The sequence below is a fragment of the Cuculus canorus genome, chromosome 17, assembly GCF_017976375.1.
Source record: "Cuculus canorus isolate bCucCan1 chromosome 17, bCucCan1.pri, whole genome shotgun sequence".
Taxonomy (NCBI): domain Eukaryota; kingdom Metazoa; phylum Chordata; class Aves; order Cuculiformes; family Cuculidae; genus Cuculus; species Cuculus canorus.
In genome coordinates, this window is record NC_071417.1 from 10,186,113 (window position 1) to 10,200,772 (window position 14,660).

The 14,660-nt window shown below is 42.7% G+C and overlaps 1 protein-coding gene across 7 annotated transcripts in view; it reads left to right on the forward strand.

Moving 5' to 3' along the window:
- The window catches only part of CLIP1 (CAP-Gly domain containing linker protein 1), a 73,945-nt gene extending 60,063 nt beyond the window's left edge, over positions 1-13,882 (forward strand). For 2 of the 7 annotated variants that reach the window (XM_054082092.1, XM_054082093.1), the window contains 6 exons: positions 4,004-4,056; positions 9,373-9,490; positions 9,751-9,910; positions 10,630-10,676; positions 12,089-12,213; positions 12,916-13,880. In XM_054082092.1, the coding sequence (XP_053938067.1) occupies positions 4,004-4,056; positions 9,373-9,490; positions 9,751-9,910; positions 10,630-10,676; positions 12,089-12,213; positions 12,916-13,138 (726 nt within the window). In that variant the 3' untranslated portion in view covers positions 13,139-13,880. Of the gene's footprint in view, positions 1-4,003; positions 4,057-6,492; positions 6,514-9,372; positions 9,491-9,750; positions 9,911-10,629; positions 10,677-12,088; positions 12,214-12,915 lie in introns of all 7 variants that reach the window. The other 5 variants (XM_054082091.1, XM_054082089.1, XM_054082090.1 and 2 more) reach the window with 5 other exon arrangements.
- The last annotated feature ends 778 nt before the right edge of the window (positions 13,883-14,660 follow it).

A 14,660-nucleotide genomic window follows, 5' to 3' on the forward strand; every position in this document is an offset into this window, starting at 1 on the left:
CCACAGGCTTGCTTAAATTATTGCAGAATCTTTGAGGCAACCTGTTATTTTCAGAAAGAGTTGTAACTTGGAAAGGATTCGGCGGCATTGGTCTAATCTCTCTGCCTATAGTAAGTGGCCGGAATCGATAGACAGAAGGTCCCAAGGGAAGGGACCCCAGCACACAAGGCTGGCAGTGGCCACTGCAGTCTCATTCTGCGACCTCAGTGGTTTGAAGATGACTTGGTGAAGGAGTCCTGCTGGCTGCAACCTGGGACCCTCTCCCCTTGCCAGGATAGAGAGGTTGGTCTGTGAAGCACAGGGATTAGTCAATGATCTCACAAGCTGGAACATTCTCGGTTCGCTTCTGCCATGGTCTTTTCTGCCTCTGAGTAGATGGCTCCAAGATCAAAGATCTGGAAGATCTGCTAGAGATTGGAGAAACAGACTGTTTGCCTTCTTCAGCTACTCGTGCTGCATTACAGGTTCTTCTGCGAGGAAGTTGTAATCTTGGAAATGTGGGAATGCCATCTGTTGAATTTCTAAATGTAATATTTGGGTGATGAGCGTCTTTAGGTGTAGTGAACTGCACAGCCTCATAAAGACTGGAAGAGGCCTTTGGTATTCTGGGGAGCAATGTTCTTGAGACAGGAACAAAGGCAAAATGGTGTTATTTAAAATGCAGGTTTCCTTCCGGGTGTCACACATCTCATGAGCTTGGCTTTTCTCAGTTCACCGTTGCCCAGCTCTCACTGGTGAAATGTGTAGTCTACCTGCCCAGAACTGCGATAGTTGCTGGTTGCTCCCAAAAAGCATTCCTTGTCTCACTTGGAGCCTGCGGAGTACTGCCTATCCTGTCCAGTCTGATAGGAACCTGCTATTACCCCAAGGAGCAGGACTTTTTTTGATCTTACCCAACCTGAACTTTCCATTCCCCTTGTTCTACCTTTGACTCTGATGGGTTCTCTTAATGAAAAGGCAAGAAAACCAGCTCGCCTGGAGGATCCTGGCACAGACGGCCCCGCGTTGGGCTAACATGGGCAAAGGGATGCCCTCACTGCTTTTCCTCTGCTGTCTCCTGGGTGAATAAACACTGTGTTCAGGCACCACCACAGCTTGCTTTGGGCTTCCTTGGTTCAGTCTCTCTCTGGAGTGTGGAAAGAACGTTACTGTGAAGAATTGCTCAATTAAATTTAAGAGAACAAATGTCTGTGGTAGCAGTTAAAGATGTTTAATATGTAATAGGATTGGTCATGGAGCTGCGGTTTCTGTAGGGAATACTGAAATATTGGACAGGAGGAAGGAAAGCCCAGAATGGAGCGGTGATTCGGTCCATTTGAGTTTCTGTGCTTGTGCCTCTTAAAATGCGGTAAGAAAGGTAGCGAGCATATGTCTTAAATATTTTGAGCAGTCACTATGGTAACTATATAAATTCTAGCAAGTGTGTTAGTCAGTTGGGTTAGTGAATCTGTGGCTGGATGTGACACACTCTGCAAAATTAATGAGTATTCTTTCATGAATGATTTATCCTGACATCTAAAGGTTAAAGTGTCTTGTGCTAAAGATGCTGAGGGGTGCTTTTCTATATTGATCCATAAATAATTAGCTGTTTGTAATTAGTTAAAGATTCCCAGTCAGATAGATACTGAGCTCGGGGAACTTTTCTGGCTTCAAATTATTTGTTGTGGTGCTTTGGGAGCCTCAGACCTGCCCAGGCACTTTAACTTCATTGGAAAAAGTGTAGAAACATCTACTAGCTCAGCTGGTGCATTTTTTATTAAAGGTATGTGAGAGGTCTGCTCTGAGGGGAACTGAGAGAGTGAGTGGATTGCTGGAGAAATGTCAATGAAAGCAGCGGTGTCCTTTCTCCCCTTCTACGACAAAGCTGCTCGAGGCCTGATCCCTGACTCGTGCAGCTGCAGCAGGCCTCTAGAAGCGACACAACTCTCTTAGCATCTTCTTGTTCCTTACTTTTCCTCTTTTTTAAATCCATTCTGTCTTGTTTGGTACGCAAATCACTTGTCTCTCCACAGCCCACCAGGAAAGTGGAAGGGAGGAGAGATGCGGGGTTTGGGCTCACAATCCTGGAGCATCCCACAAATGTTGAAGGATTTTCTGAGTTAAGCAGGCACCACAACCTTCTCCTAAAAGAAACCTCTAAAAAGGTTGGGGTGGGGAGAGCATCATGGAACACTACGGACATGGCCTCTGGGGAGTAAGGGGTGAATAATGTCAGTATGGGGGTTTCCTAATTGCGAATGGCAGTCAGGAGCATAAAGAGCACGGAGAGAAGCTTGCCTAGGATGAACTAAGCGCGTTCTTTGTGCGACGTGCCCAGGTTAGTGCTGCACAGTGTGACCCCAGAGAAATGCTACTGCTGGTAGAGGAATGGTCCAAAAAACAAGCAGGGGGCACACGATGCACAGGAGACTGCAGTGTGAGTCTGAGGGAGGAAAGAGGCCGTATGAAGTAGTTGTCACTAGGATTCTGGAGAGGCAGCTGAAGGGTGTGCAGCACACTGGCGTTTACAGGTGAAGCATTTCTCAGGATTTCATGTTATTTTTTCCTTCTGTTTTTTTTGTCATCATTCCCTGCAGATGTAAAGAGTTAATATAAGCTGCTTCTGTATAGGAAGCAGACAAAAAATCTCGGATACGTACTGTATACTTGGCACTGCTGGTTTTGATTTGCCCACAGGGAACATTTGGCTGTACCCCCATAGCACTAGGGCTGCTCAACAGCCTGACAGTGGTCACTGTCGTCGAGAGACATTTTGATTTTCTTTAAGATTTCTTAATACGAGTCTCTCTGCACCCTTCTAGTAGCTATTTTTCGTGTCAATAAAGATGTCTGACTGACTCCCAGCAAAATGATACCAATTAACCTTAAATCCAGAAGGTTTAACAGCACTGCAGTACCTGAAAGGAGAGGATAAGGAAAACATGGAGGAGGCAATTTATCTAGGTGGCTGCATTTAGCCTAGAACTGGAGGCTGGCAGACAATGCTCCTTCTCATTGGAACTTGCTTGCTCTGGAAACCGTTTAACGCTTTCTGTGCTCGTCTGTATGAAACCTGCATGTCTGCAAAGTCCTGGGAGCCTTTAGTCAGTAAGAGATTGCTTGCTGTGGCTCCTGGGGCTCTGAGGTTTCTGTTGTAAATGTATGTCTTGCTAAGCTTGTGGAGGAACCCTGAAAGCTTCTGAAATCTAAATGGAGATTGTGTTCAAGTCAAGACACAGGCAGCTGCTGCTACAAGCAGTTCTGCAGGGCAGTATTTGCTGATTTTGGACATTAAGTAAGAAGAAGGGAGGAGATGGTGAAAAATAATTGGCCTGAAAAACTGTCTCAGCAGTGTAGTTACCCCAGTATATCTTCTGTGGTAGGGCTTTCCACTTTTATTTACAAATTATGGTTGGTTGTTTTGATTTGCTTTTCCTAAACCTGTGTGTGCCTGTCAGCTTGGGCCCCAAGAACCTTCAGCAACGATATTTTCAGTTGGAGGCTTCCTAGTTGTAAGGGCTTAAGGTGGTCCTGCTGAGTTACAGGTTCAGGATACAGTAACAGACACCAGACCAACAGCTTTCAGGATCAATAATTCATCTCTAAATAGCAGTACAGTAACAAATACAGAGCAGCAGTACAGTTATCCAGGTCAGAACAGCAGCAAATCCAGTAATTCATGAATACTGGGCTAAACTTAATAGCCAGATGCACAAAGGCTTACGGTTCTCTTGGGTGTGGGGGGAGCCTGGTTGTATCGGATAAGGCGAGGGTAACCTCACACCTCTCATTTGTGCACAGGACACAAAAATACCACGTAAAGCAGTAATAGCCCCTCACTAGCTGATGCTCTTGGTCACTGAACAGTTTGTGTGGGTGTGTTGTCCTAGTAGAAAATGGATTACTTTTGAGGATTTGGAGGCTCTGTAGCCTCTCCCGTGTTTGTTTTGTGATGATTATGATATTATACAAAGGAAATAATCCTTAGTGTATTAACTGTAGTCTTTTTGTACTTGCGTTTTAGCTGGAAGAGGAGAGATCAGTACTCAATAACCAGTTGTTAGAGATGAAAAAGAGGTAAGCTGGTTTTTTTCTGACATGCATTTAACTATACAGTCCTACAGAAAACTTCAGAAAACATAATACAAAAACGGAGCTAAGGAAAATGATTCTTTTCTGTTGTATCAAAGTTAAAAAGTCATGAGGTTGTTACAGAGATTGGCTTACAGATCTCCTCCATTTTCACTTATATTAATGGTATTTATATAGGAACATGTTAAACACAGCGGTATTTACCGTTTCCTCTTTAGTTATGCAATTCTCACACCGTAGTGGTTCTCTTCATTTTTAGTAACCAGTTTAGTGTTTGGTTTTACTCTGCCTTGGAGTATTGAATTGTCCACCAGTCTGATAAGTATGTGCACGTACAGATCTGACCAACCAAGTTCGTAAGGAATAATGGAAAAATACAGTGATGCTAGGGATTGCTTTTTAGAAAAATAAAATCCAAAAAAGAAAGGCAGCAGTTTTGCAGCCTGGACTGGAGTGTTCTCATAGTCCTGGGATACTGAGTTCATTGTGGCAGTAGTTATTGCGATTTATTCAGCACTGCTTTTAAATACCAGGAGATTTGTCAAGGGTGACTGGGGCATCCATTTGTAAACTGTGCCGTTCAGTAAATGTTCCCAGGTTACAGATTTTACTGTCTTTCTGCAGTTTTAAGTATGGGAAGCTAATTGATGAAATGCCACAGTGCCTTTAGGAAGACGTGGGCTTTTCAAAAGCAGTTATATAAATCCTTAGAAAAAGATGCAGCTCTCCATGACGCCCAGGGTGTTCCAGGAAAAACAAACACCCCCCTGCTAAATTTCCTGAATTTATAATGGTCACAACAAAGAACAGTGAGTGGGGCTTTGGTATTTGTGCACATCCTTAGCCACTCAGTGTTACACGCTGATCTTTTTTTTAATTTTCTAATGATCTGTTATTTGGGAGTTTGGTCACTGTCTCCTAAAAGACAGTGGAGCTAAAGCTTTCTCGGAGAATGTAAGGGTTTGTTCGGTTGTTGCAGAGAGGTGAGCAAGCAGCGGAAACTCCAGCTTTAAGCCAACTCTGTGAACAGGATCACTCAGCCTTTAGCTGCATAGAATAGCATCAGTGTGAGTTATTTTTAAGGAGAAAATAAAGAGAGAAATCTTTAATTGGTGTAAAGACCATTTGACATCTGCAATAATTAGTATGTTCACACCAGCTGAGCAGCATCTGTGTATTTGATGTGGAGGAAGGGAGGGAAAAAGAGGATATTAGTGCTGCTGACAGCTTAGAAGACAGTTTATGACCTGATATTTAACATGTTATAAAATAGGCACTTTAAATAATTGAGAGTTATTTTAAATAGTGTAATTCCTGAAAGTTACTTGAGGAATGGAAGGGAGGGAATAGGGCCTCAAGATTCACTCAGTATTTCCCAGTACTTCTGTTTCATAGCATGCAGCTTAAAAGACAAATTCTGTAGTAAGTTATAAAACACTAGGTGTGTGGCTCCGATTTTTCTTCTCCTGTTTTTACTCTGTGACCTGTTTGAAATAACCTAGATAGTTACAAAATCATTAAAATTATTTTTAACATTTCTTCACCTTCATTCAGTTACAAAAAGATGCCCAGGTTTGGTTTAATGACATTTCTCAACAGTGTTGAATAAACTCCAGTAGAAAGGGTGAAACAAGTAGCAGAAAGGTCAGCCTCACTACAGCAGGCTGCAGGGCACCGGGGGTTAAAATCCACCAGCGTATGACATTACTGGCAACAAAAAAAGTTAGGCTGAATAAAGAACTGATTAAATAAGAGAGTCTATCTCTAAATTCCAAAATTCCACTGAAATTGCTGACAAGATGAGCAATGATTCTCCTTTTAGTCTTAGGAATTTGAGATACTGAAAAAGAGATGTCTTTTTGTTTCAGTTAGGTCAAATCTCAAGCAGCAGTTTTCCTGCCTTCCTTCCACCCGCAGGAATTCTCTTCCTCTATTTTAACAACTTCCTCTATGACATAGTCCACCTGGGAGTTTGATATTTATGGGTCTAAGGGGATTCTATGTTACTTCAGCTCATGAGGTTCATTGTGGGTTGCTAACTGTCTTACTGTCTTTGAGCTTGCGCTACTTATCAATACTCATTTCATTCCTCTCTCTTCCCTTTCCTACCCTTGCTTCCTTTGCTATATCTGTGTGTCTTTAATGGTAAGACTCAAGAAAGTCTATCCACGTTACAATAAATAGTTTTGGTTTCTTTTTGGTTTTTTTTTTTTTTTAAGTAAAGTTGTTGTACATATTTTGGCTGCCTTTGTCCCTTGGTGTCTTGCTTTTGTTTTGTAAAATACTCAGCAATATATATATATAAAAAAAGAAAAGTCTATATTTTTTACCAGAACAAAAAAGCCCCTTGGTGCAAATTTAGTATTTCACATTTCTACTCCATGTTTCTAACGTGGTTCTTGTTATCTTGCATTTTTAAAGCTTGCCCAGTAACACTTTAAGGTATTTGCTTCGTTCTTAGAATTTCTTATTTTTGTAGTAAGGGAAGAATCTGGGTTATTTTTTTTTTATGTTAAAAGAAATGAAAACCTCTCTCTCCCACGGCTTCCACACACTGCTGAAAAGATGGTTTCACCTCCTTGAGAAAGTGAAATTGTAACATGGTGTGTGAACTGACAGTCATTTTTATTGCTGCTTCTCTTTAGTCCCTGCTGGCAAGCAGACACTTTAGACTTGAATTGGCAGGGAAGAAGTTTAAAGTTGACCAGATCAATTTCTTTTTTTGTTTTTTTTCTGATGAAATAAATACTTCCCACAAGATTTTCCTTGCAAGTTATCACTATGTAGTTACTGCACATTCGACATATTCTCCTTACATTTACCGCCTCTCTCATGAATCATACTACAAACGGCCCTGAAGCTGAGAGCATCAGCGGGGTACACTCAGCTGATGCTGGAAGTGAACTGTGATCCACACGTACATGTCAGTAAGTAGTGACATATACCTACTGTATTCCGAGGTTTTCAGCAGCTCAGAGGGCCTTCAGCTGGAGCTGTAAAGCCTGACTCCTGGAGACACTGCCCTGTAAAAGAAGAAAACAGTGCTACAGTACAGGGACCTTTTTCCCCTCTCTTGTTTTCTCTCTTGTTTTTCTTCTCTTGTCTCTCTCCCCTTGTGTTACAGTATTCTGGACTCCTATATTGAATTTGTAAATATATATTTATATGCTCATAAACTGTTTGCCTTTTTCAACCACCTAAAAACGCTTGCGGTGGTTGAAAGCAAGCCCGGTAAATGGCAAGCTGCCATATTTGTACAAAAAGTCTGTTTGGTCTTGATCTCCAAGATGAAGATCCAACCAAAAAGTAGAAACACTGGCTAACTAACAAGCTCTTACGCACGAGATGGGTCACTGGGGTTTCCATCTGCCCTTCAGCTCTGTGCATAGCAAAGGGAAGCCCAGGTGAAGTCTCAGCTGCAGAAGAGCTTGTGAGCAGCAATTTCCAAGTATACTTTGCCATGTCCTGTCCTTAAGTAAAAGCTGGATTTGCAGCTCAGTGGATTGGACAGGGTGGCTGTGCTCTGTCAGCAGTGTCCCATGCATTGGTGGCGCATTTCCACACCAGCACCTGCATTTTTGATCCAATTCAGCAAAGCATTTGAAAACGCGGGTTCGGCTGGAGCGTGTGTGTAATCCCGCTGAAGAACAGAGGCTGCTGCCACGCTTTTAGTGCTTTGCTGAATCAGGGTTGGCAGTGAGATCTGTTAAATGCCATTGCCTTTTTGGTTTTTTATTAGCAGGATTATAACTTGTGTTTGAAGGCAAGATCGCGCAGTCTGAAATATGTTGTGTTTCTGCTTATATTAATTCTCTCATTGTGAAACTATACCAAACCCAAAATCAACCTTTTGGTTCTCGTTTGGTAGCTTTTCTAAACCCCAGATTCTCCACTTGCTGCTTCCATTCCTGAGTATAATCTTAACAATGAAAGAATTGCATTAATTGTGCTCTCATTGTTGAGTTTTCTGTTTATCTTGAATCGGTGAGGTTTATTGTATATCATGGTCTGGGTATCGTGGCTCTCACTAACTGTAGATACCGTGGATGAAAACTTTTCCATTTGAACTCAGTAGCTACTTCCTACTAACCAGGCATTGTCACACAAGGGCGCTTTCTGCTCTTGATCCCTTGAACACTCCTAAAAGAGTGTAGTTTTGTTGAGGATCTTAAATTGTTACGGCTTTTGTATCTTTGAAGTATTGGCTACTCTGTGCGTCCTTGTGCAGTGGGGTGTGCTCAGGTAGCCTAGTCTGTTTTCAGCCCTCTTAGCGAGTAAGAGGAGAAGCAGCTCACTGCCGCAACAGTGAGAGCGTGATCCTCTACACCAAGATGCAGGGAATTGCAGAGGAAACTGGCTACACCTGCAGGAGCTCGGAGAGCTGGCAGCTACCTGCTGGGCACCTGAAAAACAAGCTTCTCCTCTAGAAAAACAAACATAGATTTTTTGGGGGGGTAACAATTGGAGTTTTTTGAACAAACAAAAACCTTTCAGCTCGTAAGGAACTTCTCATAGTTCGTAGTCCTCACAGCAGAGGACAGTGACTCATCTGTGTGTTGTGTGACCTGTCAGGAAGACTCGTTAGCATCAGTTTGAGGATCTCTGAGCTATGATGCCTTAAGATCACTGGCAGGACAGGAATTGTACACAGAAGTTGGATGTCTTATTAGATCAGCTGAAAGGGTTGGGAAAACCAGACAGATGTACACAGAAGGGGTTTGTGCCTGCACTGGAGGATTTCTTCTTAACCCTTCTTCAATGAATTAAAACAAATCCCACGTGGTTTTATGCTGAAACAGTCACTGTTAAAGGCTCGGGAACTCTCCAAGTGCATGTTTCAGGCAATAATGATGTTACTGAAATTAGTGAGGACCAGCTGATATTTCCAGCATCATCAATGCTTTGCATGACAACTTGTATAATGGGCTTTGCATGGATGTTTTGTTGCTTGTTATTAATTGTCAAGAAGTAACAAAACTCTGAAGTTAGGTTTTGTGGAACATTGTGCAACATGTTTGTTTATCCTGTATCTCCCCAGTTTATTAACTTGCTTCTGTAAATTCAAATGGATACGATGATATGCAGATTCTGGCAGGTACTACCTAGGTAAACTTTTTGCTTTGTTTCCACACTTGTAACTTCTGAAATGTTTATCCATCCGTAAAATCTCGAGTACAGAACAGAGATTTACTTTTTAAGAATCACTTCTTAGAGTAGTCCAGTACTTGAATTCAACTTCTTTAGGTGACTATAATAATCTATTCTTTAGGTGATTTCTGGTTGTATTTGGTTTTCTTTTAGAGAATCAACATTAAAAAAAGAAATCGATGAAGAGAGAGCATCTTTACAAAAATCCATCAATGTTACTAGTGCCTTGATCACACAAAAAGATGAGGAACTGGAAAAACTCAGAAATGAGGTAAATGCGGAAAAGCGGGGTGCTTTTTAGTTTTGGATTAAGTTATGGCTACAAGCATATGGCTTTCTGCTGAAGAGTTGGCTAATTATTTTTCGTCATTAATTTAGCATAGTTAAATCTTAAAATTAAATCTTTAGGTATCCTTAGGGGACTTCTAGAATATATTTTTGGTGGCTCTTTATCCCCTCACTACTAAGGATGTTGCCTGGGGCTCTGACTTCCTCCTGGAAGGCCCACACATTCTCATGTAATTCTTACAGATCACGGTGCTCCGTGGAGAAAACGCTTCTGCAAAAACCTTGCAGTCAGTGGTTAAGTCACTGGAGTCTGATAAATTGAAACTTGAGGAAAAGGTGAAGAGCTTGGAGCAAAAACTCAAGGAAAACAACGAACAGCCTTTAACTATAACTGGCTCCTCAGGTAAAAGAGCACCTCCCTCTCTCTGTGCCTTCAGCTTTAATCTTGTAGATTTTTGCAACTATTAAAGGAGGTCTAACTAATGAACCTCCTGTGAAGTGTGACTTCCCTGTGGGTAGGATTTGTGAGATGTAAGATTTGAATGAAGTAGAAAATCTGACCAGGTACCGACGTTGCCAGTTAACCCCATTTACACCAGGGTAGGGGGCAATTTGACTTGAAATTAAAGATATTCGTAAACCATTACTAAACTTTATCCTGTTCATAGTGTGGTTTCCCTACAAGAGCCTTTTCTTAGGCTGATTTTGGTTTTCCTTGCTGTAGCTGTGAAGCGAAGCGTAGGCATTGTAAGAAAACCACCTTTCTGAGAACAGGACTGGGAATCCCACGTTCTAGACCCTGATGCTGAGCTGCTAAAGCTTCGTACCACTGCATCAGAGGAGCTTCCCTTGCAGATCTGTAAATTCTAGCTGTCACCTATGCATAGATGATTTTGTATATAGTAACGAGCAGTATTGAATATGCTTCTGTAACGCAGCAGTCAAAAAAATTCCCCCCCAAAGTCACCCTTACTGAAGCTTATACTGAATGATTAGAAAGCAGTGAGAATAAGATGCCTTGGGGACTAGAGACTGACACTGTTTCAGTCTCTAAGCCATTGTGTTTCATAATTTAGATTATCGGTACTTACACTTTGTTTGGTTTCGTTCTTTTCTTTAAAGGTGACGCTGCCAATCTACTTCAAGATGAAATTGCAAAAGAGAAGCAGGTATTTGATCTGAAACATTGACATGCTAAAACAGCAGTGTGTCTAGAGACGGAGGGAAATATTTTTCCAAAGACAATCCCTAATCACATTCTGTAAATCAAGATTATAATGGGCAGATTTCATAGAATCATAGAATTATAGAATTATAGTTTGGCTTGGAAGGGACCTTAAAGATTTATCTTGTAACCTTTGGCTTCTGAAGGGAATTATTAAGAATTAAACAATGAGTGATACTGGAGAAATAGTTCAGGTGATTGGAACGTGAGGAAGCAAGCAGGAGAAAAAGCAGGGGTGGCAAGTTTTGACCTGCAGCCTATTGGTGAGGTACAGCCCAGGTTTCTTGGATGCAAATGAGGAATAAGGCGTGGCCCTCCTGAATCCATGGTGTTTGCCATCTTGGAGACACAGGCTGCCTGAGCTCGCATGTTACTTGTAAGCTTCTGCAGTTGGAAATGTTGGCCTTTGCTGCTTCTTAACTGCAGAACTTCTTTCAGAATGAAGGTTGCAAGCAATGGGGCAAGGAAGTTACTCAGCATCTGCTTGGTTAGAGAGGTAGCAAAAACGTGTATCAAAGAGTAGGATAATCATAACAAACAGCAGGCAGCCTCTGACTACAAATGCCTAGGAAACACAGTTAGAACAATAGCACCTTCTGCTCGTTATAGAAATCATTGTTAGATCACTGATGTCAGTCAGGTTGATTAAAACATGTCCTTCCTAGTCTGTGCAGAGATCAGCAGGAGTGTAGCTAGCATACACTAACCATCAGTCTTTCTGTTTTTCTACCTGCTTGAATTCATCTGCCGATGGCAACACATCCTTCCAATCAGCACGAGGTTTGTTTTACTTCTTGGCTTCCTTTATTTTGTTCACTGTGTTAATTTGCCAGGCATTACGTGATTACATTCAGCAGTGCTGCTGCAGCGCTGGCCTCCTGGTCTCTGGCTCTAGCTGGCTTTGGGAGATGTCACATGGATGCATTGCGCTGTCCCTCTGCCTCTCTAGGACCACCCTGCAAGTGTCCTTTAGAGGTTCAGTTTCAGAGGAACAGAGACACGGGTCTGATCAAAGTTACACAGCTGGATTTATGTTCAAAATATAACATGAGTAAAAGAACTCAATCTTTCAGTGGTGGGTTACGACCCACCACCGTCTCAAACGTGTTAGCGGGGCAGAACTGCCTGGCTCCTGGACAGAAATCGCACCGAGGATCCTTCAGAGGTCCTTTGGGAAGTTCTTCTCCCTTGTTCTCTCAATGTCCATGGGTGCTCTTTATGTAATAATACAACGATCCAATAGTAAGAGTTAATGCAGATCTGCCTGTGTCAGTTTGAGGGCCATTCCTTTGTTCCTTGCTTTCTCTGAAGTGCAGTTCTCAACCTGCTGACTGTCCTTGTCCTTGACCATCGCAGATCGACTTCCTGAATTCAGTAATCGTAGATCTGCAGAGGAGGAATGAAGAACTGAACTTGAAAATACAAAGAATGTGTGAAGCAGCCCTCAACGGCAATGAAGAGGAGATAAATAACTATGACAGGTATAAATCCTAAAGGAAACCTTGATTTGTGGTTTGGGAACTGCTGGTAGCAGTCAGGTCTGTCAGCTGCCAGAGGCACCAGCCTGATTTCAGCTGCCAGGAAAGACAAATGTAACTTTCTCTTGTATTTATGGTGATTGATTGCAGCCTTGGGTTTAGGTCTGTTACGGCATTGTACCTCTTGGTGCACAATGATCCCCTGTAGTTATCAATCACAAACACCGATGTAGCACATCATGTTTGTTGTCAGTCTTGGTTGAGTTTGGCCCTTTCCAAATTAAGTAGAAGAATCTTTGCTCTCAAGAGGCTTCACTAAGATGGAGAGATCCAGTCCAGAGAAATAGAACTTAAAACCTATTTGATACAATGCGACTTCAGATCTCTTCTATCAAGAGAAAGGAGAAACTCGTTTATGTGTTTCTCTTTTAAATAATGTCTGTGTTTGTGCAAATATGTGCAAAACCAGAGCAGTTTGTTTAGTAGATATTAGTAAATATTAGTAAATAAAAGTAGTCAGGGCTATGGGGGTACTGCAAGGTAGCTGAGATGGCAGCAGATTTTCAGAAGGGGTTTAGTAACTCTGTTTCCCACTGCGGTATTTCCTTGGTCTCAGCAGTGATGAGAGAGGTTCTCAGGCAGGGCAGCAGGTCTTTCTCCTTTATGAGGGGCAATTACCCTGCTTGACTTGTGCTTATCTTGCAGTGAGGAAGAAAGCCTGTCAAAGAAGAAACCTCGTCTCTTCTGTGATATCTGTGGCTGCTTTGATCTTCACGACACTGAAGACTGCCCGACCCAAGCACAGATGCTGGAGGAGCCTCCGCACTCGGCTTATCATGGCAGCAGGAGAGAAGAACGCCCCTACTGCGATACCTGTGAGATGTTTGGGCACTGGACAGCCGACTGTAACGACGATGAGACCTTCTAACAGCGCGTGGCCACGAGGACAGACTGTCTGTGTGCCCTGATCAAACGATTTATACCACCAGCATTTGTCAGCGCTGAATGTCAGAAAAAGGGACAGCGTTTTTTAACGCCCTCTCTCCTGTTCCCCTTGCCCATCCACACCAGAATGAGTAAATTGATAAATATTTTGCTCCTCCGCTAATAAATACCCTATCCCCCTTTAATAAACTTAAGTGAAATATAAATAAAGGATTTAACAGATGACTTTATGCTATTTCTTCCCAGGTTCTGGGCTTGTCCCCACTCTTAACAAGAAATGCCCCCATGCTGTTCCATCTGTTGATGGGAAAACGTGTATAGGAAGGAAGCACTATAATTATATTAAAGCTTATTTAAGTACCTTAAAATTATGCTGTTAATTTTCATATTTGCACTAAACCATTTTAAGGCTGAATTTGTACATTTAGATTTTTTAAGCTTTTTTTTTTTTTTTTGACACTGGACTGGGTTGAGAAATATTTCATCTTTATTTTCTTTTATGCATTTGATTGTGATTTTGCTCGATGAAGGCGAGCACGGGGTTGTGGTTTGACACAGTGCGAGACGTGAAAACATGGAGCAGGTAAGGCAGGGAGCTGCTGCTGCGGGGCTTTGGAGGAACCCCTGCGCTCTGCACACCTGAACGGGGGGGACACCCCTGGGTTTTGCATTCTTTTGGCTTCTGTATAGTGCGTGTATGGTGTGTGTGTGTATATATGCATATATATATTAAAGTTATATTTTGGAAAAAAAAGGTGTGGTTTTTGTCTTGCTCTGTTCATTTGGAATCATAGAATAGTTTGGGTTGGAAGGGACCTTAAAGATCATCCGTTTCCAGCCTCTGTACGATGGGCAAGGACACCTCCCACAGGGATCAGGCTGCTCAAGCCCCATCCAACCTGGCCCTGAATACCTCCAGGGATGGGGCAGCCACCACTGCTCTGGGTAACCTGGGCCAGGGCCTCCTCACTCTCATAGTGAAGGAATTCTTCCTTCTGTCCAGTCTAAATCTGCCCCTCTCCAGTTTATACCCATTGCCCCTTGTCCTGTCACCACAAGCCTTTGTTAAACAGCCTCTCCCCAGCTTTCTCATAGCCCCTTCATGTTCTGGAAGCTGCTCTAAGGTCTCCCTGGAGCCTTCTCCAGCCTAAAGAATCCCAACTGTCTTAGCCTGTTCTTGTATGGGAGGCGCTCCAGCCCTCAGATCATCATGAGTCATTCAGGAGTGTGACAGGCTCTGACTGGGGCCAAATAAATAGAAAAGTAAGTGGAAAGAAAAATGTAGCGGGTGGGGGGGATGTTCTTATTGACATGTCAGGGGTGCCCTGCCAGCCCATGGTGGGGGAAGGTGCTGTCTGTGAGAGGGTGAAGAGTGGGAATTTGGTGGAAAGAGGCTCCTTACCCAGAGCTCTGCGTCCAGTTCTGGAGCGCTTAGCATAGGAAGGACGTGGAGCTGTTGGAACAGGTCCGGAGGAGGCTACAAGGATGATCTGAGGGCTGGAGCA